This window comes from Chiroxiphia lanceolata, chromosome 14 (genome assembly GCF_009829145.1).
Source record: "Chiroxiphia lanceolata isolate bChiLan1 chromosome 14, bChiLan1.pri, whole genome shotgun sequence".
Taxonomy (NCBI): domain Eukaryota; kingdom Metazoa; phylum Chordata; class Aves; order Passeriformes; family Pipridae; genus Chiroxiphia; species Chiroxiphia lanceolata.
This window is the reverse complement of record NC_045650.1, coordinates 18,375,015-18,401,831: the sequence shown is the minus strand read 5'-3', so window position 1 is coordinate 18,401,831 and position 26,817 is coordinate 18,375,015. Positions and strand designations below refer to the sequence as shown.

General features: G+C 58.8%; 3 protein-coding genes across 8 annotated transcripts; 2 read left to right on the top strand and 1 right to left on the bottom strand.

Annotated features, from left to right (window-relative positions):
* The first annotated feature begins 581 nt into the window (after nucleotides 1-581).
* Nucleotides 582-10,085, top strand: LOC116793861 (glycine receptor subunit alpha-4). Of its 6 annotated transcripts, XR_004359609.1 has the most exons (11): nucleotides 742-824; nucleotides 3,148-3,281; nucleotides 3,657-3,724; nucleotides 4,430-4,653; nucleotides 4,764-4,846; nucleotides 5,019-5,159; nucleotides 5,243-5,457; nucleotides 5,739-5,888; nucleotides 6,717-6,821; nucleotides 9,254-9,799; nucleotides 9,836-10,085. XR_004359609.1 is itself a non-coding variant. In XM_032702043.1 (10 exons), exons 1-10 carry the CDS (start codon nucleotides 742-744, stop codon nucleotides 9,545-9,547), a joined length of 1,497 nt encoding a protein of 498 aa, XP_032557934.1. In that variant the 5' UTR covers nucleotides 582-741; the 3' UTR covers nucleotides 9,548-10,085. The 6 variants fall into 6 exon arrangements, 5 of the variants coding, with proteins under 5 accessions (XP_032557934.1, XP_032557936.1, XP_032557935.1 ...); XM_032702043.1 differs by having other exon boundaries at nucleotides 582-824; nucleotides 9,254-10,085; XM_032702045.1 differs by lacking the exons at nucleotides 9,254-9,799; nucleotides 9,836-10,085 and adding an exon at nucleotides 7,718-7,822 and having other exon boundaries at nucleotides 582-824.
* A 6,047-nt stretch (nucleotides 10,086-16,132) lies between these two features.
* Nucleotides 16,133-22,413, top strand: GLA (galactosidase alpha). The gene is made up of 7 exons (XM_032702048.1): nucleotides 16,133-16,314; nucleotides 16,514-16,688; nucleotides 17,498-17,675; nucleotides 19,171-19,262; nucleotides 20,146-20,307; nucleotides 20,888-21,085; nucleotides 21,275-22,413. Exons 1-7 carry the CDS (start codon nucleotides 16,148-16,150, stop codon nucleotides 21,536-21,538), a joined length of 1,236 nt encoding a protein of 411 aa, XP_032557939.1. The 5' UTR covers nucleotides 16,133-16,147; the 3' UTR covers nucleotides 21,539-22,413.
* A 1,146-nt stretch (nucleotides 22,414-23,559) lies between these two features.
* RPL36A (ribosomal protein L36a) lies at nucleotides 23,560-26,712 on the bottom strand. The gene is made up of 5 exons (XM_032702049.1): nucleotides 26,608-26,712; nucleotides 26,251-26,356; nucleotides 25,467-25,534; nucleotides 23,714-23,836; nucleotides 23,560-23,629 (listed from the first exon to the last, which is right to left on the bottom strand). Exons 1-5 carry the CDS (start codon nucleotides 26,608-26,610, stop codon nucleotides 23,609-23,611), a joined length of 321 nt encoding a protein of 106 aa, XP_032557940.1. The 5' UTR covers nucleotides 26,611-26,712; the 3' UTR covers nucleotides 23,560-23,608.
* Between the last annotated feature and the right edge of the window lie 105 nt (nucleotides 26,713-26,817).

Genomic DNA, 26,817 nt, shown 5'->3' with positions numbered 1-26,817 from the left:
AAAGGCAAGCGCGGGGTCCCAGTGGGAGGGCTGAGCCCCCCGGGGTCTGGGGCCCCTGCCTGCCCACGGGCCGGCCCTGAGCTGCGGCTCCGAGGCCAGGTGGAAGGATTTAGGAGCCCGGCTTTTCCCAGGTGATCCCTTCCATCCGACGGGCAGTACCTCTGGGACATCCCTCAGCCCCTGCACAGCCCTCGATCCCAGCACATCCCTCAGCGCGGCACGTCCGCCGATCCCAGCGCGCTTCTCGTCCTCGGAGCGTCCCTCGCGCAGCCATCAGCCCCGCCACATCCCCAAACCCCACCGCATCCCTCGACCCCAGCACACCCGCACATCCCCCAGCCCCGACACCGGTGCGCCCCTTCCCAAACCCCAAAGGGGTCCCTCCCGCCCCGCCCGAGGAGCCCCCACGGAGTTCCCGGAGAGCCTGGGCAGGGCGGCCGCGGCCCCGAGGGGACGGGGAGGAGGCGGGCACGGAGCCGGGAGCCCCCCACCGCCGCTCCCGCCTCCTCCCGCCGCGGCGGGCGAGGCTCCGCCCGGCTCCCGGGGCCCGCAGCCGCCCGGCGCCCACCCCGCGGCGGGCGCCCGGACTATGAGGAGCGGGACCGGGCGGGGGGCGGCGGCAGCGGCGGCGGCGGCCCCGGTGCGGCGGGAGCGGGAGTGGGAGCGGGAGCGGGGACGGCTCCGCCGCCGGCCGGGTCATGCCCGTGCGCCCGGGGCGGCGGGGCTGCGGGCTGCGGCGAGATGGGCGCGCTCCGGGCCGGTGCCCTCGCCTTCCTCCTCCTCCTCCTCCTCGGCTGCCTCCTGCCCCGGCGCGGCCCGCTCAGGTGAGCGCACGGCGCGGGTGCTCGGGTGCTGGCGGGGCTGCGGGGACCGGGGCTCTCCGTGCCGCTCCCTCGGCATCCCCAACCTCCGGGAGACACGATTCCCCTCCGGGACCTGGGTATCATCTCCTCCCAGATAGATAGATCTCTCCTGCGGGACCTGGGCATCCCCTTCCTGAGCCGGAGATGCCCCGGGACCCATACCCCGACCCCCGATCCGGACCTCCCTCCAGAGCATGATCCCTCCAGCCAGAACGCTCTCAGTCCCTATCTGGATCTCCCCACAGGCCACTGGACCTCGCCCAAATCTGGTCTCGCCCCCCTATTCCCCAGGACTCTGACCCAGCATCCTGGAGGACCCAACAGACCTTTTCCCTCAAGGCCCCCTACACACACAGCCAGGCTCTCTGCCTCTCCCCAGCAGCCCCTGCCCCAGTGCTGGGTCCCTGTATGTCCCTCTGGCCCCGGGCCAGCTGGGGAGTCTTGTCCCAGTGGGAGACAGGGAGAGCTGAGCCAGGTGGTAGTCCAGGCAGCTCCTTCTCTGGTGCTGCAAAGAAGCCCCTGCTGTGTCCAGACCCTCTCCTGGCTCATGGTGTATGGGGGGAGGAGAGCTCAGGACAATCCCTGACCCAGCCCCTGGTCACTTGGCCCAGTGGGTGGGTGCCCCAGGTCCCATGGGTGCAGGAACAACCATTGGCCCACTTGGGTGGAAAATCTAAAGCCCCCATGTGTCTTTTTCCACCTCTGTCCACCTTGGGTGCTGTCTGGGATGGAATGGGATGCAGGGGAGAGCGGGCCAGGCAGGGAGGGTTTTGGGGGGCTGCAGGCTCTTGGGCTGAGCCTGCTCCCTGCCCCCACTGTCCCTCCCACCACCCGGCCAGTGGCTGGAGCAGCTCGGCAGGGGAGGGAACCGCAACATTTGTGGCAGGGAGGGGGGAAATGGTATTGCTTCACACGCAGAAACTGCTTGTGTCTGCGGGGGGGGGGGGGGGGCATTTTTAGGCAGACCATTTTAGCGTTTTCCAGCCCTTCCACCCACTCGCTCCCCAGAGGTGCTGAGCTTCCCTGCAGCGCCTGGATCCTGTGGCAGAGGCCCCCAGGGCAGGCAGTGCCAGTGGTTCACAGCAATGTGGCAGGGAGGGGCCTGACTTAAATCCTTTCTACCCTGGCCTCTTGCAGTCCTCCTTCCCAAGGCACCACACCTTGCTACTGCAGCTCCAGGATGGGGAATTTCTCCCACCCTTTTGCTCTTGGTCAGGACACACCTCAGGTACTCTCTGCTGCTCTTCTCCAATTAAGGAGATATCCAGCCCTGCTGGAAAAGATGCACATAAGCCCCTCTAGGATGAATCTCACTCCCTTGAGAAGGGGTAGGAACGAGCAGGTAGGAAGAAGGACCCCAAAGTTCCCAGCTCCCAACATCGTCCTCTTCTTGTGGTAATGGTGTTGTAGCTTCAACCAGGAGAGAGACTCACCTGGTGGAGTTACAAGGCAGCATGCAGCAGCACCAGCAACATGCTCAAAGCTAATTTTGTGTCCAGAGATCCCTGGCTAATTCCTCTCCATCACAGCCACATGCTTGGCAATGTGGTGAGCGAACATCTCTCGCATTGTTCCTTGAAATTATCATTACAGACTGACGGAAGGAGAGAAGCTGGCAGGCTAAGATGCATTCACAAAAATATCCCCTCTAAAGTCAGCTTAAATAAATCTCCATCATCGTTGGGAGCGCTGCGTGGGAGAGCTCATGTCAGCACGGCTGGTGAGGAGGTGGGCTTTGCTGCTCCTCTCCTGCCGCGTTGCCTTGGCCCCTGACGAGGTGTCACAACCTCAGCTGTGCTCCAGACACCTCCTTGCTCACACCAGGCCAGCCCTCGGCTCAGGCAGGGCTGTTGCATCCCGAGTCCCCAGGCCATGACTCTGTGCAGGGCAGGGTACGATTGTTTGCTCAGCAGCTCCAGCTGGAGATGGTGATGGAGCCTGGGAAGGAGCCTCCCTGCTTTCCCTCTCCAGCACCAGCACAGACCACAAGGAATGGCCTGCTGTGCCCTGTCCCCACTGCAGCCCTGGAGCAGGGAGGCACCCAGCCCCCAACACCATGCCAAGGGATATATGACACTCAGACTGTGGCAGGTGAGGGGAAAAGCCACCGGGATCAGAGCAGAAGGAAGGGGCCCCAAGGTCAGCACGTGGATTTGGCAATGGAGCGGATGCGGTGCAAGCACAGCTGCTTGCCCTGGCAGCTGGAAGTCCCCACGGGGTGCCAAGGTGTGCCTGCAGACCCCCGGTGCTGGCAGGCAGATAACTCGCCTCCTCTGCCCTGCAGGCTGGTCTCAGGGCGGGAGGAGATTAAAGCTGCTTCCCGAAGCTCACCCCAGCCCATGTCACCCTCTGATTTCCTGGACAAGCTTATGGGACGAACATCAGGGTACGATGCCCGCATTCGACCCAACTTCAAAGGTAAGAGAGGATGTGAGGGTCCCAAACCTGGCAGCGACCCATGCTCATGGCTGCCCAAACCCAGGGAATGGGCTCTGGGGGCAGGACCCTGACCCACATTCCTCTGTCTCAGCACCCTTCCCAGAGTCCCAGCTGCTCCTGCCGTCACGGCCGCTCTGTGTGTGCCCGCTTTGTCTGACAGCACGGGCAGCTCAGTGCTTGCAGGGAGCACTGGGGTTCACCCCGACACCCCCCGGGGGTGGCCCCAGCAGGCAGGGGGACGCTCATGTGCCCTGATCCACGCAGCACATGCAGGAGCTGTGTCCCCGCGTGTGCCTGCGCAGTGCCCGTGTCTCCGCAGCCAGCGGCAAGAGGAGGCTTCACGCTGTTTTCCAGGTCCACCCGTCAACGTGACGTGCAACATCTTCATCAATAGCTTTGGCTCCGTCACCGAGACCACAATGGTGAGGGTTTTGCCAGGGTTTGCACGGGCTCCTCCCCCAGTGCCTCGGGGCTGGCTGTGGCTGTGCCCGGGAGTGTGTGGGTCCCAGCGCCCAAGCCCATGGCCGTGCTTACAATGGTCCTTTGACAGGGGGCCCTTCCCTAGCACCAAGGTGGGGACATGCAAAGCCATAGTACATGGCTGTGAATTTTTTGGGGGTCAGTTAACCCAAGCTTGGCTGGGTGGGTCACACTCCCTGTTCCTGAGCTGGGAGAAAGACCCCCAGGAGGTCACAGCGAGGCAGCTGTCGGCAGCTTCCTGCCATCCCCAGCCTCCTTGGGTACATGAGGAACTCCTCTGAAGAAGCCCCAGGGCTAAAAATTCACCATTTGTGCTTCTGCAAAGCCTTAATACCATCAACCACCATATTAACAGGGCCACAGAGTCATATGCAGAGTGCTGCAAGCTGCAGTTACTAGTCTTCCTCCTTCTCCTGCTCCTCTCAGCTGCTGTGGCTTTGGCTTTTTTAATTTCTCGTGGCTGCCAACAGCACGGAAAGGCTCCAGAGCTGCCCCTGCCCCACGCACAATTAGTAGCAGGCAGGAGGCAACTGCAGGGCTGAGCCTCAGTGGGGGGAGCCCCTTCCACCTCCTTCTCCATCCCTTCTTCCTCCCCCTTCCTGGGCAGCAGGGGGTGCTCCCAGCTGACGCGGTGCCCTCTGTCCCAGGACTACCGGGTGAACGTGTTCCTGCGGCAGCAGTGGAACGACCCCCGCCTGGCCTACCGCGAGTACCCCGACGACTCCCTCGACCTTGACCCCTCCATGCTCGACTCCATCTGGAAGCCAGACCTGTTCTTTGCCAACGAGAAAGGGGCCAATTTCCACGAGGTCACCACCGACAACAAGCTGCTGCGCATCTTCAAGAATGGCAATGTGCTCTACAGCATTAGGTAGAACCTTCTCCTCTGGTGCGGTGCCTGAGTGGGGAGGCAAGGCCTTCCATGGAGCAGCTTTTCCCTACTCACTGCCCCAACCCCCTCCTTTCCTCTGCCTCCTCCAGGCTGACACTGATCCTGTCCTGCCCCATGGACCTCAAGAACTTCCCCATGGACATCCAGACATGCACCATGCAGCTGGAGAGCTGTGAGTACCTAGGGGGGTTCAAGCTGTGCCTCTTCCCCCCATCTCATCCCATCCCAAAAGCTGGCATCTGCCCTCTCCTGAGGGAGGTGAGCAGGAAAGAGCATTTTTTCAGGGTGGGGTTGAATAGGGTGCATGTCCCTCCCCGTCCCATGGCTCCCTACATCCCCTCCAGTTGGCTACACCATGAACGACCTCATCTTTGAGTGGCTGGAGGAACAGGAGGCTGTGCAGGTGGCAGAGGGCTTGACACTCCCACAGTTCATCCTCAGGGATGAGAAGGACCTGGGCTATTGCACCAAGTACTACAACACAGGTGAGCACGCCAGGATCCTGCTGCCACCCCCTCCTCCTGGCCCAGGGATCCCTCTCACCCATCAGGGCTGTCTTTCCCCACAGGCAAGTTCACCTGCATTGAGGTGAAGTTCCACCTGGAGAGGCAGATGGGTTACTACCTGATCCAGATGTACATCCCCAGCCTGCTCATTGTCATCCTCTCCTGGGTCTCCTTCTGGATCAACATGGATGCAGCGCCAGCCCGAGTGGGTTTGGGCATCACCACGGTTCTCACCATGACCACGCAGAGCGCTGGCTCCCGGGCCTCCCTGCCCAAGGTCAGTGCTGCCTCTGTGTTAGGCTCCCCTGCTCCAGCCTGCCCGGGCACCTGGGGTGCCCACTGCCACCCCCAGTGCTCCAGGGGCAGGGGGAGCCTTTCAGAGGCTTGGCTGGGACACCACATGTGCTGAGGAGGAACACGGTGCTGCTTGGCTGGGCGGGCTCCAGCCCACGTGTCCAAGCTGAGAGGGCTCTTGGCAGCAGGATGAAACTGTGGGGGGGAGGGATGACAAGCTAGGTGGGGGCCAGTGGGTGCCTGAGCCCCCACTCCCCCTGGCAGGTGTCCTACGTGAAGGCCATTGACATCTGGATGGCTGTGTGCCTGCTCTTCGTCTTTGCTGCCCTGTTGGAATACGCAGCCGTCAACTTTGTCTCCCGCCAGCACAAGGAGTTCATGCGCCTGCGCCGCCGCCAGCGCCGCCAGAGGATGGTGAGTCCACCACCACCACTCTCACTGACATTTGTCCATGCTCAGCCCCTGAGGGGACATCCCAGGGCTGCAGGGCCACTTTGCAGCAGCCCCCAGCGCAGGACTTGGCGCTGGGCTGTGTTCATTGCCCATGGCTTGTGGCCGGCTCCTCTGGCACACCAGGGACCCCCTGCCTGCCTGAGCAGCACAGGGCACAGCACCCTTGGATGCCCCAGGCCTTGCTTAGGGTGCTGCCCTTCTCCTGCAGGGACACCCTCAGGCTCTGCTTCCTCTCAAAAAGTAGAAAAACAAACAGTGAGGATGGGGGGAAAACAGCCTTTCCTCTTACCTGCAGCCCCAAACCTGGGCTCCTTGCTGTGCCTCAGTGGTGACGGGGGCTCACTGCTGTGTCAGGGTGCTGAGGCACCAAGGGGACCTTGTGGCACCAAGGGACAGGCCTGGGCTGCAGATGTGGAGAGGCACAGTCCCTCACTCATGGAAATGGTCCTCCCCTCCATCAGCCCATCAACACAGGCATCAGGTCTGCTTGGGGTGGGCATGTGGCTGCCCCACTCTCATTTCCTTGCCATAAACACACCGCGAGGCACCAGATCTCCACAGAAAACGTGAGTACACATACACACCACACAGGCTGACAGTGCCCTATGCAACCAAATCCTGTGCTGAAGACAGATCCCGGTGCCAGGGCACTGCTGGAGGGGGGGTTTTCCCCCCCAAAGACCCCCGTGTCCCCACTGTCCCCCAGAGCCGCTGCCCCGGGGCCGGGGTAGGGCCATGGGTCACCCGCTGTCCTGTTTCTGTTTGGTGCACACTGCTGGATGCCAAAAGGGCCTGAGCAGCGGGACGGCCAGCCTGGAGTCCCTGCGGCAGCTGAGCAGCCGGCACAGCAGCGAGCACACCTACGCGACGCTCTCGCAGCTCTCCAGCTCCCGGGTAAAGCACGACCCCCCTGGCAGCCCCTCCGTGCAGTGCAGCTCACCCTCCCCTCCCCAAAACAAGCCCCCCAGGAGCCGGCCCCGGCTTCTGCCGTGGAAGAAGCAGACCAGTGATTTGCACAGAGTATGTGCCTGTAGGATGGAGCTGCTGCTCCCTGGGCTCAAAAGAGTTTTGAGAGAGGGATGGGAATGGAGCAGATCTCCCTTGTAGACACGCCCACTCTATGCCTCAGTTTCTCCTTCTGTAAAACAGTCCCCTTTGCTGAGGACTGAGTGATGCTGAGGCAGAGTGATGGCTGCTCCTGGGCTGCTGCCCAGCTCCTCAGGCCATGCCCATTCCTCTGACAGGGTGAGGGCTCTCTCTGCCTGCCCGGCTGCCTCGGTGCAGGCAGGTTTGAGGCAGTCGTGGCTGCCCGCAGTCACTCCAGCAGCTGCTCAGGGCACACGGGCACTTTGCAGCTTGAGGCATAGGGAGGAGTGTGGGGCAGGACAGGCTACCAGGATGGTGGGGAGGTGCAGAAGCTCCGGGGAGATCAGGCCTGGTTGTCCTTGCTTCCTCTCCACCTTCATCAACATCTGGACGGCAGGAGAGGCTTCCTGGCTATCCCCAGCACGGTGCTGTGCTCCCTGCCTTTCACAGCCCCTGAGCACCGACCCCTGGAGATCAACACCCACCTAGCCAGGGAAGGGAGAGGGAGGTTCTGTAGAACCCGAGGGGCGTCTGATGGCTTAGGACAGACCTCCCCAAGGCAGAGGTTGCAGAGCCACTCCGGGGTGGTGCTGACATGGCACTGGGTGCAGCCAGGAGCACCTCGGGACGCTCCTGCGACAGAGACCGGAGCAGAGCCCGCTGCACGCAGCTCCTGTGCCTGACAAAGCAAATCCCTCCCACAGACCACCCAAATCCACGCCCAGGAGCTCCCTGCACCCAGCCTCGGCCCCCAGTAAGCACCCTGGGGCTGCCCCTGCCCAGAGGGACCCTCCAGCGGGGAGGACCAGTCTGCTGTCTCCTGGGGGAGTAGCTGCTGGCCCCCAGGGCACACGGGGCTCCCCCCGCCGGGGCAGCCGCGAGCACTCAGCCTGGGGCAGGGAAATAAACCTCCGCTGCAAATAAGAACTAATCTCAGCAATTTGAGCCGCTGCTGCTGCTCCTACTGAAAAATCTTGCTTAGCCTGTGGATTGCTGAGTTAAATAAGGATGGCAGGGGACAAACTCTCTGCATGAGAGCCCCTGTGCCAGCCGAGCGCCTGCACGGGCTGAGCTCAGCGAGCAGGGCTGCTCTCCGTGTCCTGGAGGGCAGTGCCGGTTGCAGATGGTGTTTGGGATCCAGCACCGAGGCTGCGGGTGGGCACGGCACAGGGAGAGGCACTGGCCCTGGGAGAAGGGACCCTCCACGGCCGGATACAGCACCGGCAGGGCAAAGGGGAGACGAGCCACAGAGACCAAATGAGTCCAAATGAGCCCAGGGACTCAGTAAAACATCAGATGTGCAGCCTGTGCTTGCACATGCCTGTCCCTCACCAAATCTTTGCGCACACAACCCTCTCCAAGGATAACAGAGCAGGACAAGGCACGTGGCTAACAGTGCACAGCTGTTGGTGGGGAGGAGTGCAGGCACTGCTGTGAGGGACTGTGAGGCAAGCAAGGCTGTGCCCTGAACAGTGGCAAGTGGGCTGTGACTGGAGATTTTCGTGGCATTTTTGCAGCCTTGATCATGGGGATTCAGCTCCATGGGCACGTTGCCCTCTCTGCAGCCCCCTGCCAGCATGGCAGGAGACAGGCTGAGCAAGGGCACCTCTGCTGCACCAGTCAGCCCCCACCAAGCAAACATGGGGAGAAACAAGTGTCTGGGCCCTTGGAAGGACTGGAGGGCCCTGCAAGCCCTGGTGGTAGCCAGGCTCCTGCATCCCTGCCTGGCCCTGCCCCAGCAAGATGCCTGTCCCCTCCTGTTCACCGCCACAGGCACACTTCCACCTTGCAGCAAACACAGCTGCCACAGCAGTGCCTGCACCCCTGAGACCCCTGCACCCCAGTGCACCCTGCACCCCCATGTGCCCATCCTCCCCCTCCCACCAGTTCCCCCCCATGCCCAAGAGCTGGGCTTCTCAAGCCCCTGAGCTGGAGCTGGGAGGAGGCTGGGGGGATCTGTGTCAGGCTGGCAGGGCCAGGGTTGCCTTTGGATGCACCCCTAAAAGGTGCTGGGTGGGAAAGCCATGGGTCAGCACTCACCCCCATCCCCTGTGCACACCACTGCTGGTCCCATGCTCCTGCCTGCATGGTTCAGGCTCTCCGAAAAAGCACCCAACCTCACACCAGGCACTCATCACCCAGCACCACAGGGTGGGTAGGACACGCAGCCACAAGCAGCTGCTCACCCTGCAGCACCAGCACCCGTGGGTGCCCTGGCTGACAGCCTTTCCCTTCACCAGGAGGAAGAGCTTGTCCGCGAGAGCCGCTTCTACCTGCGAGGCTACGGGCTGGGCCACTGCCTGCAGCCCAAGGACGGGGCTGGGGAGGGCCCCAGCATGTACAGCCCCGCTCCAGCCACTCCAGCCACGCTGCTGCGGGAGGGGGAGGCCCTCCACAGGCGCTACATCGACAGGGCCAAGCGCATCGACACCATCTCCCGAGCTGTCTTCCCCTTCACCTTCCTGGTCTTCAATATCTTCTACTGGGTCGTTTACAAAGTGCTGCGCTCGGAGGACATCCACCTGGTGCCCTGAGGCCTGGGAAAGTACGACTGCCTGTCTGTCTGACCCCCCCAGTGTGCCCGGGCAACGCAAGCTCAGCCAGAACTGCATTTCCCTCTGTCCCGGAGCAGCGGCTCAGCTGGGCTGGGCTTCAGAGCCTGGACATGTGGCAGCCCATTCCCCACTGGATCCCAGGGCACCAAGCGGGGGGATCAACAACCACAGGTCCCCACAGTCAGCTGGAGAGAGGGACCCTTCCTACTTCCTGCATGGTGTCACCCCCAGGTACCCAGGGACGCTGATCTGCTGGGGGAGCCCCAGGTACCCAGGGATGCTGTGCTGTCAGGGCACAGGGGAACAAGTACTACCCAGGAATGCAGTGCTGGGTGGCACAGGGGAGCCCCTGGTACTCTGGCATGCTGCACAGACAGTGGCCAAAGAACATCACCTTCCAGAAGAATACTCTCCCCCTCCACACCTACCCAGTTAGGCTATGGCTTCTCCAGGCTGCATCATGGAGCTGAGAGCCACGAGCAGCGAGGGGAGAGGCTGCAATTCTCTCTTCTCTAGCCTGGAGGCACAGATGGCCACTGCAGTTGCAGATGGCAGTCACTGGGCGCTGCGGAGCCAGCACTGCACTATCAGCTGGGTAGGGCCCACAGCCCATCTTCCAGGGGAGTTTTTTAGGATGAAAGCAGTGGGAACAGCTTGGCTGATCCTTTTGGGTGAGCACAATGAGTGGTGGCATCCCCAGACTGCTGCGTTCCCACAGCACCACAGTGCCAGCAGAGAGCCGGAGGTGGAAACCAGCCTGTTTCCCAGCCTGGCACCTTGGTGCAGCATCCCCTGGACATGTTCACCCCTGCTACCCCTCCTGGACAGGAAAGCAACTGAAACCTTGATAGGACAAGCTCAGCAAGGCTTCCAGCCCTCCAGACCTGGATACCCTCCGTGCTTAGGAAATAAAAGCAGTAGGTAACATTTATGTAGGTCCTACAGAGACAAACATGTTGATGCTCTCCTTTCCCTCTGCCCACAGTCAGCCTGGGGGCCTTGCAGCCCATCCCCTCCATGGCACGGGAGCCAGCGAAGACCCAGAGTCTTCCAGGTAGGGCAGGATGGAAACAGGATTTTCCCCTTTCCCTGAAGGCTGTGGTGCCCCCATGGCACAGCAGTGACCCACCTGTCATGGCAGAATGGACCCTGCGGGGCAGGGGGACATGGGCAGGAGGACAGCACTGCCTTCTGAAGCCAGACCCAGGAAGAAACCCCTGCTATGACCCCTGGCCTGGCTCCTCAGGCAGGAATCACCCTTTCCCTCACAGGACTGGGAGCATCACCCTGCCCCACCCGACCCCCTGAACTCCATAGAGTCCTCAGCCATATGCACCCATTTCACAGACTGGGCAAGCAGAGAACTGGCCCCAGACCACCCCACGAGAGGACTGAGGGACCCACAAGGACAGGCTGGGCCAGCTCCATCCCATCACCACCTCTGTGCATGCCTCCCCCACCGTGGGGTTCCCTGTGGGGTCCCACCCCGTGTCCAGGCCGGATTCGCTTTTGGGGAGGCCCTGTTTGGAGGCAGAGGAAGGGGTGTCCCTCGGCTCCCCAGCACCCAAGGCAGTGCCAAATGGGGAGGTACCAGAGTCTGAGCAGCACCCACAGGCACTGGGCAGCCACGCCAACCTCCAGCAGTGGTGGGTTTTTAAACAGCATCGATCTTCCTACGCAAATAAAGCTTTCTGGGGTTTTCAGTGGTGTGCTGGTGATTTGTCTCTGCCAAGAACCCTGTAGCCAGCTCCTGCTCCCAGCGGGGCCCCAGTGTGGTGGGGGAACAAGGGCAAAACCACCCTGTGGGGACAGGAGCCCTGACCTGCCATTAGTCACAGATGTCGTTACCTCCACGGGTGATTTTTCTGACATCATTTTTATCTCCCCTGTGGGAGACGCCAGCAGGGCAGGAGCCCCCCACAAGCTACCAGCCCCAAGCCCTATCACTCTCCCTCCCCACCCAGCTCTGCGGGGTGCTCCCCACGGTCACCCCAGCCCCTTTCCACCCCATCCAGGCTTGGCCGGGAGACAGGACCCGGCATGAGGCAGAGGTGGGGACAGGGGGGCTCTGGCTCTGCGGTGGAGCTCAGACACCCGAGCATGTGCAGCCTCCCGATGGATAAACCTCCCTGCCCGGCCCCTCGGCCCCTCCGGGCTGCTCGCTGGGCAGGCGCCAGCCTTACAGAGCTGCCAGCTGTGCTGGGGGGTTACGCCAGCCCTGCAGTGCCACCCGGGGCCAGGGCTTTTGTCCCCAGCTGGTGCATGGGCGGGCAGAGCCCGCAGCTGAGGGCTGAGCGCCCAAGCAAACATCAATCTCCCTCTGTCCTCCCAGCCAAGTTTCACAGACCAGTTCTGTTGGTACCTCGCAGCCCCATCGCCCGCCCGGCCCCCACCGAGGCCGTCGGAGGCAGGGAGGAGAGAAAGCAAACTGCACCCGCGCTGGTTGGGTCCGGGGGCTGTTCTTTAGAGGGGACAAACGAAACTTCCCCAGAGTCTTGATCTCGTCCCCACCCCAAACCTACAGGGGACGCAGCCAAGGGGAGAGCCATGAGATACTTCACAGCAGTACAGTGCGCTCAGATCCTTCACTCCCTGCTCTCCTTCTCCTCTCTTGCTGGATGTCAGTGCCTGTTTGGAGATAAACACTGCTGCTTCATAAGCCCGAAGCCACTCAACTCCGGGAAACAGTCCATCCCAGAAAAAAAGGAAAATGATGTAAAAAATCAACACATCCAGCCTAAGCCCAAGCCCCCAGGTCCCATGCATGGGTCACTGCAAGGTGGGGGGGCTCATCACTGGCATTAAACACTTCCAAAGGTGTGAGGAGAGCACTGCTCCATGGCCCCACAGATCCCTGTGATTTGGGTGTCCCCAGGGAAGTTTCAGGGTCAGGAGCAGCACTCAGTCCCTGCCCAGTTTGGGCCTGTCCCTGTCCTCCAGCACACAGCTCCTCACACCCTGGGGACAGCAGCAGCACCCGGGCTGGGGTGCTGAGCCCCATGTGCTCCCACAGGTCACAGTGTGGCCAGGGGCCAGCCCAGGTGGCTCCATCCCCCAGCAAAACCCACAGCCTTTGGACAGAGTCAGTTTTCCATTCTCCACCCAAGCTGTGCACTGGGGGGTGCATCCCAGCCACCACAGGAGGCAGCTCTGGGCACAGGACCAACAGCCAGGGCCAAGTTAATTACTGGTTTAAAAGGAAGTTAATGAAGTTAACACCAGGTTAATGGGGCTCCCATTAACAGCAAAATGAGCATCATCAGCACTGGCAGTTTCCCGACAGCCTGCCAACAGCATGCCCAGGGCCAGGAGCACACACTGGTTTGGGGCAGCCCTTGCCAGCCCCAAGGGCTCCTTGGAGGCCCTCTGTGGGTCCAAGGAAAAGTGCCCTCGGCTGGGCGCTGCAGTGGCATGCCAGCCAGGCCCCTGCTCTGCTAACCACAGAGGGCCTGATACTGCTGGAACTGAGCTCTGCTGCTCTCCATGGGCAACATCAGGGGGCCCAATCTTCCCTTGTTCCCCCTCTCCTTCACTCATCCACAGCCTGGAGCTCCCTTGGGGCAATACCAGCTGCCAGAGGTTTAGCCAACCATCCTGTCTGGATGCAGCAATGCCTGCAGGACAACATATCCCACAGTGATCAGGACTCTGGGTTTGGAGCCAGGGGAGTGCAATGCATAAGGAACAAGCATAAGGAACAGGCAACAGATCTGCTGGGGCTCTGAGCAACCCTTGCACATTGCCTGGGCACAGAATTGGTTTTCTAAAGAAAATACCAAGCTCCAAAGTCAGCCAGGCAGTTCTGAGCAGGCCAGGACTTCCCCTTACAAGTGGGGAAACGGACACAAGAGGAAAGCACCAGGAGCTGCTGCTGGGATGGGCTGTGCCAGGGGCACAGGGCCCTTGCAGGACCACAGACCCACAGGGACAGGAACCCTCCATCACAGGGAAGGTCCAGGCACAGGGTGCTCTGGCAGTGTGGCTGTGCCAGCACCCCAGCCCTCAGCACAGCTCTGCCAGTGATGCCCCCACAACAGAGGAGTCCCAGTGCACCCCTCTGCCACCCAAGCTGCGGCAACACCACTGCTTGTCACCCCCACCAGGGCCCTGTCAAACGACCACAGCCACATCCACCCCACCCCCAGCACAGCTTTGGGACCAGCCTGCACTGCTCTGGGCACACCAGCCAGCCCAGAGGGCACCCTACAGCTCCCCAGCCCAAGGGGTGTAGGTGTGCCAGGCGCTCCTGGGGACAACAGGACAAGCAACAGGAAGCAACAGCAAGGGAGGGCTGGAACCTGGAGACAAGCAGGGATCAGCCTTGCAGCTCTCCCGAGCCCTGGGAATACAGGATAACAGCCCAGCTCCAGACTGCCGTTTTGCACAAGAGAAAACAAAGCCATGAGGTTTTCCAGCCCTTAGAGGGTCTTGTTTTGTCCGACTTTGAGAAATCTCTGCGCTTCGGCTCTCCAAGGGGCAGGGGGAGGACCCAGGCGCTGGAACAAGGAGTGATTATCAACCCACAGGCTCTGAAGGGCTTTTGTTCCCTGGATGTGCCAGAGCAGGGATCGGAGGACACCTAGCGAGATGCCTGGATGGCCCCAGCACCAGAGGCACCCGCAGCCCGGGGCCACAACCCACAGCCCTGCAGTGCTCCCATCCTGCTCCCCTCCTCCTGCTGTGCTGGGGGCCACGACAAGAGCTCCAGGGGTGCTGCAGGGGCTGGTCCAGCTTTGGGGAGAAGCACAGGGGAGAAGAACTGGTGTTATGAGGGTGGTAGTGACAGAGGGGAAGGGCACAGGGGATAAGGTGTTCGAAGAAGGAAGGCTCTGTCAGGAGCTGCTCACAGGGGTTTTGAGGCAGGGCTGAAAGACTAGAACCAAAACCAAGTCCTGGGCCCGTGGGGTACAACCCCCCTTCCCCAGGACCCTGTGCTGACACACAGATCACACACAGACCCACCACCCTGTGCTTGGGACAGCCTCCAGTGCCCCCAGACCCTGGGGCAGCTGAGCCTGGCAGGGGGACACACAGCTGCAGGACCAGGCCTGCAGCAGGGATGAGGCACACACGGAATCACAGAACCATTTAGGTTGGAAAAGACCTCTGAGACCATCGAGTCCAAATGGCGACTGAACACCACCATGTCAACCAAACCACAGCACCAAGTGCCACATCCAGTCTTCCCTTAAACACCTCCAGGAACGGTGACTCCACCACCTCCCTGGGCCCATTCCAATGTCTAATCACCCTTTCTGTGATTAAATTCTTCCTAATCTCCAACCTAAACCTCCACTAGTGCAGCTTAAGACTATGCCCAGTTGTCCCTTGTTCCCTGGGAGCAGAGCCTGACCCCACCCAGCTCCCCCCTCCTGTCAGGGAGTTGCTGAGAGCCAGGGTGTTCCCCGAGCCTCCTTTTCTCCAGGCTGAGCCCCCCCCAGCTCCCTTAGCCGCTCCTGGTGCTCCAACCCTTCACCAGCTCCGTCCCCCTTCTCTGGATTTGTTCCAGCCCCTCAATGTCCTTTATGAATCCAACTGGACACAGGATTTGAGGTGTGGCCTCACCAGTGCCCAGCACAGGGGGACAATCACCGTCCTGCTCCTGCTGGCCGTGCTATTGCTGGTACAGGCCAGGTGCCATTGGCCTCCTTGCCCACCAGGCAGGCACACAGGGCCTCCCACCCTGGGGGCACAGCATCCCCTGAGCACCTCCTGGTGCTGCAGCAACCCAGCCAGGTAGAAAGGGACCTGGGAATTTGGATTGACAGGAAGCTGAACATGAGCCAGCAGTGTGCCCAGGTGGCCAAGAAGGCCAATGGCATCCTGGCCTGGATCAGGAACAGTGTGGCCAACAGGTCCAGGGAAGTGATTCTTCCCCTGGACTCAGCGCTGGTGAGGCCACACCTCAAGTGCTGTGTCCAGTTCTGGGCCCCTCAGTTCAGGAAGGATATTGAGGGGCTGAAGCAGGTCCAGAGAAGAGCAACAAGGCTGCTGAAGGGACTGGAGCACGAGTGCTGTGAGGAGAGGCTGAGGGAGCTGGGGCTGTTCAGCCTGGAGAGGAGGAGGCTCAGGGGAGACCTCCTCACTCTCTACAACTCCCTGACAGGAAGGGGGAGCCAGGTGGGCGCCAGTCTCTTCTGCCAGGCAACCAGCAGCAGGACAAGAGGGCACGATCTTAAGCTCTGAGAGGTTTAGGCTAGATAAAAGGAAGAAATTTTTTACAGAGAGAGTGATCAGACACTGAAATGGGCTGCCCAGGGAGGTGGTGGATTCTCCATCCCTGGAGGTTTTTAAGATGAGACTGGATGTGGCACATCCACGGCGGGGTTGGATCAAGGGTTGGACTTGACGATCCGGGAGGTCTTTTCCAGCCCGGTGATCCCACGATCCCACGATCCCGCGACGCGGCCCCCGCCACGCACCTCGCGCGCCCCTCCCGTGACGCGACCCTCACGTGACCCTCCCGCGGGAGGAAGGGCGGGCCCTCCGGCAGCGCCCGCGCCCGGCGATTGGCTGCGCGGACAGGGCCAGCTCGCCGGCGATTGGCCGCCCCTGGCTGTCCGTCAACGCGGCGGCACGATGGCGCCGCGCTGGGTCGCGGGGGTGATGGCGGCGGCCGCGGTGATGGCGGTGGCGGTGATGGCGCTGGACAACGGGCTGGCCCGGACACCGCCCATGGGGTGGCTGCACTGGGAGCGCTTCCTCTGCGGCACCGACTGCGCCGATCACCCGAGTCGCTGCGTCAGGTACGGCGGGCTGCGGGGCGGGGATACCTCGGGGGAGAGCCCAGGGTAGCGCAGGTACCGGCGCGGGCACGGATGTGCCCGCGCCGGTACCTGCGCTACCCCTGGGCTCTCCCCGGCGTTGTGGCTCTGGCAGAGGGTGTGGGTAGAGACAATCTCGCTGGCAGCAATGCGGCTGCCACATTGCCCGCTCTTTGCCCAGCGAGCAGCTGTTCGTGGAGATGGCGGACAGGATGGCGGCCGAGGGCTGGAGGGACGCCGGCTACGAGTTCCTCTGCATCGACGACTGCTGGATGGCCCCGACGCGCGACGGGCAGGGCAGGCTGCGGGCGGACCCGGAGCGGTTCCCCGGAGGGATCCGCCGGCTGGCCGACTACGTGAGTGCCACCCGCAGGGAGGGGTGAGGGGCACTGCCATCACCACCCCCTGAGCTAAAACCCCTGCCCTGCCACAGTGGGGTTTTCTTAGAATCATAGAATCAGCCGGGTTGGAAGGGACCTCCGAGATCATCAAGTCCAACCCTTGATCCACTACCGCTGTGGTTGCTAGACCATGGCACTAAGTGCCACATCCAGTCTCATCTTTAAAACCTCCAGGGATGGAGAATCCACCACTTCCCTGGGCAGCCCAATCCAATGCCTGATTACCCTTTGTGTAAAGAATTTCTTCCTAATATCTAACCTAAACCTCCCCTGCCACAGCTTAAGACTATACCCTATTGTCTTACTGATAGCTGCCTGGGAGAAGAGACCAGCCCCCACCTGGCTACAACCTCCTTTCAGGTAGTTGTAGAGAGTGATGAGGTCTCCCCTGAGCTTCCTCTTCTCCAGGCTGAACAGCCCCAGCTCCCTCAGCCTTTCCTCACACCACTTGTGCTCCAGTCCCTTCCCCAGCCTTGTTACTCTTCTCTGGACCTGCTCCAGCCCCTCAATGTCCTTCCTGAGCTGAGGGCCCAGAACTGGACACAGCACTTGAGGTGTGGCCTCACCAGCGCTGAGTCCAGGGGCAGAATCACTTCCCTGCTCCTGCTGCTACACTGTTCCTGATCCAGGCCAGGATGCCATTGGCCTTCTTGGCCACCTGGGCACACTGCTGGCTCATGTTCAGCTTCCTGTCCAATGTTCAGCTTCCCCTGCCTCGCCCTCCTGCCCCATGCCCAGGTCTCTTTTCTGCCTTGCAAGCGCAGGTGCACTCCAAGGGTCTGAAACTGGGGATCTACAGCGACGTGGGGAGCAAGACCTGTGCTGGCTTCCCTGGCAGCTACGGCCACTACGAGCTGGATGCCCAGACCTTCGCCTCCTGGGGCGTGGACCTGCTCAAGTTTGATGGCTGCAACTCTGGCTCGCTGGAGCAGCTGGCAGAAGGTAGGCATGGGCTCCAGGCAGCCATTCCCATGGGTGGGAATGCTCTGCAGGCAGCAGCAATCCCTAAGCCCAGTGTGGGGCTCCAGGAAGTTGCTTTTCCCTGAGCGTAGCCATTTTAAGGGATTTGCTCATAAAAGCAAGTGTGAGACTGTTCCCAAGATGCTGAGTGTTGCTGGCCCCAGTGTTTTTACCTGCTCGGTCTCCTGGAGCTCTCTTGCGAGCACAGCTTGGGAAAGGAGCTTTCTCACAGCAGAGCCCCAATCACGTTGAGCACAGACACATCAGCTGCGTGCTCTGGGGGATGGCTGTGCAGGCTGCTCCTCAGCTCTTAACAGAGCAGAGGCTTTGCCCTCCTGCAGTGCCTTTACTGGAGAGCTCAGAGCGTTTCACACACTTACCCCTCAATCCCCGTGGCGAGGCTGTGTCAACGTGAATCAGCCTGAAGCAAGAACAGGTTGTGTCAGCCATGAAAAGGGCAGCTGTGAGGGCTTTTAACAGATGAAAATGAAAGGAATTATGGCATAATAATCCTACTGGGGTTTTCATTATAAAGCACACTGGTGTAAATATCACTTCAAAAGTTACTTGCACACGGGCTGGCAAGGCAGCAGCTGAAAGCTCAGTAGCTCCCTGTTCTGAGGGGGGTTGGCTACAGACTCTTCGGAAGCACAAGCAAATCCCAGTGCCACTGGAGCAGATTTGTGGGAAGAACACTGTAACTTGGAAGGCATTTTTCTCTTGCCTGGGCTCTGGCTGCTGGCAGTCAGCACCACAGCATTTGGCAGCAGGAGTCCTGTCTCTGCCTGGCAGGGAGAACCTGCCCAAGTGACAATCCCATCGAAGCCAGATGGTGGGGCATATGCCAACTGCCACAGACAGGAGCACAGCTCAGCACCCTGAGTGACAGCTGAGCTGAAAGCTTCTGTTGGATCATATGTGTAGCCCAGATACAATCCAGTTGTACTGAAGCAGTTCCAGAGGAGAGAGCAGACTTTTCATTCCCTCTCTGCCAATTAGAAGGGACTTAACAGGGCTGTCTGGGGACAAGGACAGGAAAAACTAGTGCTTTTGCATTCCTGCCCAGTCCATATGGTGCAACTGCCTCATGAGAACATATTCCTGCAACATTACCCAGCAAAGCTGCACTGCTTGATAGATACTGACTGGTATCTAGATCCTGGGTATCTAGAGGAAAAAGTGCCTCACAGTAAAGCTTTCAGCCTCTTCCCATGGCTGTATGTACAAAGGGATCAGCAGTCTTGGGAGCAGTAAGCCTGCCCAAGCAAAGCTGTGAAGCAGCTCACCTGTCCTTGGGAGGCAGGAGACTGGCTGCAGACTGTGAGCTCCCCTGTCCTCCCTGTGGTGTCTCAGCCATGATAATGTGTTCAGCCTTGATTCTGTGAGAGTTGAGCTGAAACCTGAACCTGTGACATTGGATTAGTTCTGCAGAGACTTTGACCCCCAAGGAGGTTGTGTAACCTCTGCCTTGCTTTAGGTTACAGGCGCATGTCTCTGGCCCTGAACAAGACTGGAAGGAGCATTGTGTACGCCTGTGAGTGGCCTTTCTACTTGAGGCCCGTGCAGCAGGTAAGATGTGTTTCTCAAGGCTTATCCTGGGGCTGAAAGTGGGAAGAACAGAAAAACATTAAGACTGCAAAACAGCATCCTGAGGAATTCTGTTCTGGCAGAGACCAAGGCTGTAAGATGGAGGAAAAAGAGTTTTTCCTCTAGAGCCCTGAACTATACCTGAGGTGAGTCACTGCTCTGCTGAAACAGATTCAGTAGGATCCTGCAGCAGGAAGGCACAGCCCAGCTGGAGCATGCCAGAGAAAACACAGCAGCATCCATCTGCTTTCTGCCTCTAAGGAACCAAGCAGCAAACCTCTGGTAGTGCAGACACACAGTCTCAGTGTCACTTCTCCTGGACACAGAGTGCTGCAGACCTGGCCTTACAGTTACCTCTGGGGACCAGGAGAGAGGCTTTGTGACATCCTCCACGTTGTTCAGTGGCACATTTCTGCCAGCCAGGGTCCGTGACACACACGTTGCCCTCAGCTGGCTTCCCCTGTGCCATGGTGACAGAATGGTGCCATTCCCTCCCACTGGAATTAAATGTATTACTCAGCAAAGGGTGTAGACCCAAGAAATGGCAGTAAGTATTGGGATATTACAGTTTAATTCCACTGGCCCTGTCACACCCTCAGTAAAATTGTGCTGAAAGGAACTTTCTAACAGAGCTGGTGGCCACAACTGTTCTCCCAAGGGAAGCAGTTGTGTTGGGACATGGCACACTGGAGTCACTGGGCACAAAGCTTCCTAGGGAATCAACATGCACCAGATCATCCACATAGCTGGTGATGGAAGGTGTTATCCTAGTACTCCTCCAAATTACCCCTGATCCATTTAGCCTTGTTTACACTCTTGTTGTACAGTCAGGCGCTCTGGCTAATCACACTCATTGTTTTGGCAGCCCAATTACACGGAGATCAAACATTATTGCAATCACTGGAGGAACTTTTATGATGTCTATGATTCCTGGAACAGCATCAAGAGTATCTTGGCATGGACAGCTCTTCACCAGGACAGCATTGTGAAGATAGCTGGGCCGGGGGGCTGGAATGATCCTGACATGGCAAGTACAGCAGCACTTACCCCTCCTGAAGCATCAGCAAAAAATCCTTCCCTCAGCTGTAGGATGGGAAGGGAGGGAACTCGGGGAGAAACATAGAGGGGAAGAGGTCTGATGGGACCCTATGATGAGGATCTTGATGAGAAGGTCCTGGCTAAAAAGGGGAAGAGAACTGCAGGTACAGACAGTACCAAGGAAGCACCATCTTTGTGTAATGCAGCCCCCACAAGCAGCACCAGTTCAAAACAAGTGTGGCACTGGGGGGCAGTCTCCAAAGTGCTGATGTCCCACCAGAGGGAAAACCCCTGGGCACCAGCATTGCAAGGAAGGAATACCTTAAACACTGCCTAGCCACTTACATAGCTGCCTTTACTTCCATCGGTGGCTCATTCTAAATTGCCTCACTAGTCATGCCTTGTTTTTCCCTACCAGCTGGTCCTGCTCCTGGCACTCAGCCTATCTAGCCACGCTCCAGAGAGGGGGCCCACCCTCAGCATCCTGTCATTTCCCAGTGCTTGGGTTGGTGGCCCAGTTTCTGCTCTGCAGGAAGCGTTACCAGGCGCTTTTTGTTTTCCTGTCACAGCTGGTGATTGGAAACTTCGGGCTGAGCTGGGACCAGTCGGTGACTCAGATGGCCATGTGGGCCATCATGGCAGCTCCCCTCTTCATGTCCAACGACCTGCGGCACATCAGTCCCGAGGCCAAGTGTCTGCTCCAGAACAAGGAGGTGATTGCCATCAACCAGGACCCGCTGGGCAGGCAGGGATACCAGATCCTCAAGGTACAGACCGGGCTGGGGGTGCAGGGTGGGGCACAGGCAGCCAGCCAGCCCCTCAGGAAGGGGACACGGGAGGAGGGACAGAGGTGCTCAGGGTTTGGGGACGGGAGCCCAGTGAGCCTGTTTGTTCCCAACAGGCATGACTATTGCTCCAGCCTCCCCTGAGCCCCAGCTTTGTTTTCTCCTTGGCAGGACAAGACCTTTGAGCTGTGGGAGCGGCCCCTGTCTGGCCGAGCCTACGCTGTGGCAGTGCTGAACCAGCAGGAGATTGGGGGACCCCAGAACTTCACCTTCTCCCTCACCTTCCTCGGCAATGGGCTGGCCTGCAACCCAGCGTGCTCCGTGCGCCAGGTCCTGCCAGCCAGCAGGGACTGGGGTGTTTACAGCTGGACCTCCTTCCTGAGCGTGGAGGTGAACCCCACAGGCACCGTGCTGCTCAAAGTCCTGCCACTATAGCAGGCAGTCTTCTCCTAAGCCTTAGACTCTGTCTGAACTCCTTGAGGAACTCCCTGTGGCAGGAGTCTCCTTCCTCCAAGCAGGTGCCTTTGTTCTCTCCTCAGGTGCTCATTACTTGAACACTCAGCCTAATGTGGCAAATACCCATCACCACAGGGAACAAAGAGAGGGCCACTGCTCTGCTGTTTACCCTTTCTCTGGCATCTCACCCAACTCCTTCTCCAAGGGGCTGGAAGGGCTCCAGCAGGGCAGCAACTCCTGTTTCCACCCAAAGACACTACCAAGCAAGGACAGGCGAGAGATACACCTGCAGCATCCTACAGCTCACCTTGAGCATTTCAGGGACAAAAGGGAAACATCCTGGCCACCTTGCTCTCTTTTCCAGACCAGGGCACACAGTCCAAGAAAAGCTGCTCTTACCCCACTAAAGAAACCCAAAACTCTCCTCAGAGCATGGACATTCACTTTCTGACAACTGAGGGACTGGCCTAAATCATTGCACTTAACTTCCTTGACAGCTGCTTGCTTAGTATAAATAGGATTAAGTAGCATGCTGCAGGACAGCTTTTGAGAGTTTCTCCTCACACCAGAAATCTTCCTCTCACCAGTGGCTGTCACTTCCCTCTCTGCCCTTCATGTGGCCACTGAAGTTCCCTTCCTCAGTGAGCTGTCTTCCAGAAACAGCTGTGTCCTTGCTTCCAGAGCTGGCAGCAGCATTTGAATGACACAGGTCCTTCCACAACAGGAGATGGATCATCACTAATGCAGCCACGCATGTACAAGTACGTTCTCTTCTGACCACTACACAATCGGGACTTCTTCATTTGTTCTTCTGTGATTAAGCACTTTGATTAAAAGTCCCTTTAAAAGGCTAAGATTTTCTTACTTGTACTGGAGGACAGCATGGTGTCTGAATTAAATCAGGTTTTAGAACACAGGCCAGTTTGTTCCAGTCACATAAGGTTTTGTGAAAGGACTGCCAGAAACTGCACTCAGTGAAGCTGACAAGCCACAGCCATACAGTCCATTCCCACAGGCCAAAAAGCCACTGCTGCCTACAGAACTTTGAAAATGCCCATCACATCAGCCTATACTGAATAAGGAAAGATACAGATTCTGTGACAGTTCAGTAACCACTTGTCTCAGTCACCCTGAAGAGGCATTTCTCCATCTTCCAGCTGCATTTTCACTAAAAGGAAGTTGCTCTCAGAAGAGAGAGCTCAGCCTGGCATTCCCAGCACCTGCTGACAGCAGACTCCCTCCTCACAGGGAGCTGCTTCTTCACAGGGATTATCCTGTACAAGGGAAGGCTGTCCTGCAACCTACCACACTCCTGTGGTTGATGCCTGTTTGAAACTTCAAATCTCTAAGCCACCACAGCACCTCATTAGGCACCTGCCTAATGGTGCACTGGCTGCTCCAAAGACTTCACTCCTTAGGGCAGTACAGCTGTTCCCTGTTTGCATAAAGGGGCCTCCAGCCAAGTGCAGGGGCTGTTCAGGGGAGTTCAGGTTACTCTGGTCCCTACTGTGGTGGAAACATCACTGGCTGCAGCAGCAAATCTCACCTGCCTTTCTTGGGCCAGGGGTTGGAGAGGGAGAAGCCCTGCTCAGGCACCTCTGCTTCTTTTCTCTCAATCATTGGTTCACTACCAACAATTCAAATTCACCACAGCATTCCTGAAGTGAAACCACTGTAGCAGAGATGTGAACTGCTTTGATGAAACCGGCTTCAGGAGTTCAGAGCAGGCCCTTTCCACAAGGCTGGGGGAAAGCAGCAGCACAGTGTTCACACAGAGAAGTCACTGGGTGCAAATACCCACTAGAACCATTCCAAAACACCTCTTACAAGGTAACACAGTAAGGAGATCCCAGCTATTGTGAGGGATTTTTCAAAAGCCTTCAGGTTTCAAATTGTTGTCTTAGTAAGCAGTCCTGCAAGCCAACACCTTCCCTGCCAGGCTGATGTACTCACAAATCCTGCCCCATCAACACGAGGAAACACATAAAAACAAGCAATGGCTCACTCTAAATACTTTAATATGGTCCGTGGTGATGAGTAGGATGATGCTCAGAACTGGATCACCTGGCCCTGTAAGAAGCAAGAGACACAGTGAGTTTACTCACCACTGAGTACTGCCCCCCTTTCTCAGCCACTCAGAGCACACAAACCCACCTTTCTCTTCTTGTCTCCTCCCAGTTCAAAGTGCTTGCACCTCTTAATTGCCAGCATCCTCTTGGACCTGCAGTTGGGCTCCACACACTCCAGCCTCAGCACAATCTTCTTGGTAGTCTTGGCCTGGGAGGAGGAGCAGAGTGTTTTAATGAACCAAACATCCCCAAGCAGACAAACTGCTGCTCTCAGAAAGCCTTGTTACCTGCACTCCTGAAGGCTCAGCAGTTTGTTCTCCTAAAGTGTAAAGAGAAACTGCCAACAGAGGCTCCCTCCACTGAAAACAAGAAGGCACTTAGGGATCAGCAAGGGAATACAGTGGATCTGTATCTTTAAAATAAAGGACAGTGGCAAAAACATTCAGTGGGGCAGGGCTGATCTCTGCAGGGATCAGCCCTGCTGGAAAAAGTTCGTGCCAGGGGACACAGGAACTTGTACACTGTGGGAGAACAGACTGGCAGTGCTCAGGAGAAGCCCACCAGAGGACTGGGCAGAAGGGACACCTGGAAGCAAAATGACTGACAAACTTTGGAAGGAGCAGTGACACAACGGGCTCAATGCAGACCCACAGCTCCTGGAAGCGAGATGAAACCCAAAAAAGACTGCAGTGGGAAGAATTCAAAGCTGTGAGGGTGCTGTAGCAGCTGGACAGGGCTGCAGCCACCAGCTAAAAACCTCAGCCAATCATCCATACAATGCTGACTGGGAAAAACCAGAAATGGGGATGGCAATGTACTGGTGCAGAGTGCCAAGAGTGCAGCTGCTTGGTGCACCCTGCTTGCAGAAGCACTTTCTGAGAGGTCTCCCCACTTCCTGGCACAAAGTCAACTTAAAAACCTGCTGCCTCAGTTTTTTCTTCCTGCTGGAAGTGTTCCTGTACATCTCCAGCAGGACACCAGGGCTTTCCAGCACTGAGCTCTAGGAGCACAACTAAACAGTTCACACAAAACAACAAACTGACCCACTGGGTTTTGCTTCCCTGCTGCAAACCACCACAGGTTTTTTCCTGCCCCAGCTCCCTGGCAGAAACTCACAGATGCACTGAGGGAAAACACACTGCAAGACTGCAGTGCCTGGTACCCACACTGAAGAGGAAGGGTGACAGCAGCAGGTTTCTGCAGCTCATGAGTAACAGGATGCACTGCTGCCCTTCCACTGCTGCTCTGGGGCTCTCAGGAAAGGCCCAGCACAGCAGCTCTCATTCCCTGGCTCAGCAATACGGATTTCCCTGGAGACAGCAGGCTGGGAGAAAATGATGCTGTGTTCTGCAGTACTCCCAGGAGCTGCACACACTTGGTTCCCATCCCCTTGTCAGTGAAGGCAGCCTCACAAACCCAGCAAAAAGTTTCGGTGATAAACTACTGGCACTTCCAAGGACATTAGGAAAGCAAGCAGAAGGCTCCTTTCCCTTTGCCATACCCTCCCCTTGGGCAAGCAAGGAAGAAAACACTCCTTCTTTTTGCAAGTATCCTTCCCAGCAAGACCTCACTCCCCTGCAGAACCTGCTCTGCAAACACCCCTGCAAATGAGGGATAGTGGAAGGTGTTCTTGCTCATGACAGGGACATTGAAACAAGATGATCTTTAAGGTCCCTTCCCACCCAAACCATTCCACGAGTCTGTGCTGTGGAGGGGGAGCTCGCACTGCCAGCTTGGAGCTGCCCTAACATAGGGCAGGGCACAAGGCTGAGGAATCCTCCTCCAGCTGGGCACCTGAGAATTCTCCTGTCCTTGTCCCAGGAGCAGCACTCACTCACCTTTTTACGGAAGATGGGCTTTGTCTGGCCCCCATATCCACTCTGCTTCCGATCGTAGCGCCTCTTCCCTGTGGGAAGAGATGGCTCTGGTCAGGCAACAACTCAGGAGGTGCTGCAAGCACAACTGGTGCTTCCTAAGTCCCACCAGGTTTAGGATCCAGCCTGCCCCTGCACAGCCCACCCAGTGTCCCCACAGCACCAGTGTCCCCTCCTCAGCCCACAGCCACCATCCTCGTGCTGTCCCCAAGTGTGGACCCTTCCCCTCGCTGTGCAAAGCCAACAGACACGGAGGTCAAGAGACCCAGTTTATTCAGAGTTCTGCTGGCTGGTAAATCCTCAAAGCCAGCACACGAAGGGCCAAAACCAGGAGCATATTTATACATTTTGTTCAGGTGATACTTGCATCATTAACCCACATCACTTCTGGCTGAGCTGCCACCGGGTTCACTTTCTCTCGCCTCGATCTGAGGGTCCCGCTCCTTTTCAACTCCCAGCCCGTGCTCAGTGGGCAGGGCCCTCCCTCGGGGCAGGCAGGCTGGGCTCCAGAGCTGTGCCTCCACATCAGAACGAGCCAAGTTCACCCACAGCACACCATCTCCAGATTAGTTAAACATTTCTACACCTCGACCGCCCCAAACTGGTTTGGACATGTCATTGGTCTTTTTATTGCTTTAGTTCCACATCCTTTAGCTTAATCTGTTTTTCTCTCCCCACAGACACACACCCGCTCCCAATCCACCCCCCTCGTCCAGGGCAGCACCGCCGGGGCCGTGCCCGTCCCTACCCTGAGCGTACAGCGAGTCCTTCCCCTTCTTGTACTGCGTGACCTTGTGCGGCTGGTGCTTCCCGCACTTCTTGCAGTAGGTCCGGCGGGTTTTCGGCACGTTCACCTGGGGCGGAGAAAATTCGGTCAGGGGCGCGGGACACACCACAAACCACACCACAAGACCTGACGCATCCCGCTCCAAGGCCCCGCGCCCGCCCTGCCTCACCCCACGCCCCGCGCCGCCATCGCGGGCCTGCGGCGCCCCCGCGCCAGTCTGGCCGCCGGCAAAGCAGCCGGCGGGGCGGATAGAGCCCGTCTCCGGGGCGGATGGCGGCGGATGGCAGCGGATGGAGCCCAGCCCAGCCCCGCACTCACCATCTTGGCGGCGGCGGCCCAGAAAGAAGGCCTGGCCCGGAAGCGGAAGTAGTTGGGAGCGGGGGAACCATAGAGAGGAGGCGGCAGGGAGGGCACAGGGCGTGAGCGCCCCCTGTCGGTGGGAGGAGAGCAGGGCGGCAGGTTAAGGAGGTCGAGGGGTGCGGGGGTGGGGGGGAGTTGAGGCTGGGGGGTGACTGGGGTTGGGATCTG

Excerpts from the sequence above, each read along its gene's own strand:
- LOC116793861 (XM_032702043.1), top strand. The coding sequence starts at position 742 with ATGGGCGCGCTCCGGGCCGGTGCCCTCGCCTTCCTCCTCCTCCTCCTC. Across the intron at positions 3,282-3,656 it reads CATTCGACCCAACTTCAAAG|GTCCACCCGTCAACGTGACG; the intron begins GTAAGAGAGGAT and ends GCTGTTTTCCAG. Across the intron at positions 6,822-9,253 it reads CGCAGCTCTCCAGCTCCCGG|GAGGAAGAGCTTGTCCGCGA; the intron begins GTAAAGCACGAC and ends TCCCTTCACCAG.
- GLA (XM_032702048.1), top strand. The coding sequence starts at position 16,148 with ATGGCGCCGCGCTGGGTCGCGGGGGTGATGGCGGCGGCCGCGGTGATG. Across the intron at positions 16,689-17,497 it reads TCCGCCGGCTGGCCGACTAC|GTGCACTCCAAGGGTCTGAA; the intron begins GTGAGTGCCACC and ends TTGCAAGCGCAG. Across the intron at positions 20,308-20,887 it reads GCTGGAATGATCCTGACATG|CTGGTGATTGGAAACTTCGG; the intron begins GCAAGTACAGCA and ends TTCCTGTCACAG.
- RPL36A (XM_032702049.1), bottom strand. Across the intron at positions 25,535-26,250 it reads GGACTCGCTGTACGCTCAGG|GGAAGAGGCGCTACGATCGG; the intron begins GTAGGGACGGGC and ends CTCTTCCCACAG. Across the intron at positions 23,837-25,466 it reads AGCCCATCTTCCGTAAAAAG|GCCAAGACTACCAAGAAGAT; the intron begins GTGAGTGAGTGC and ends TCCTCCTCCCAG.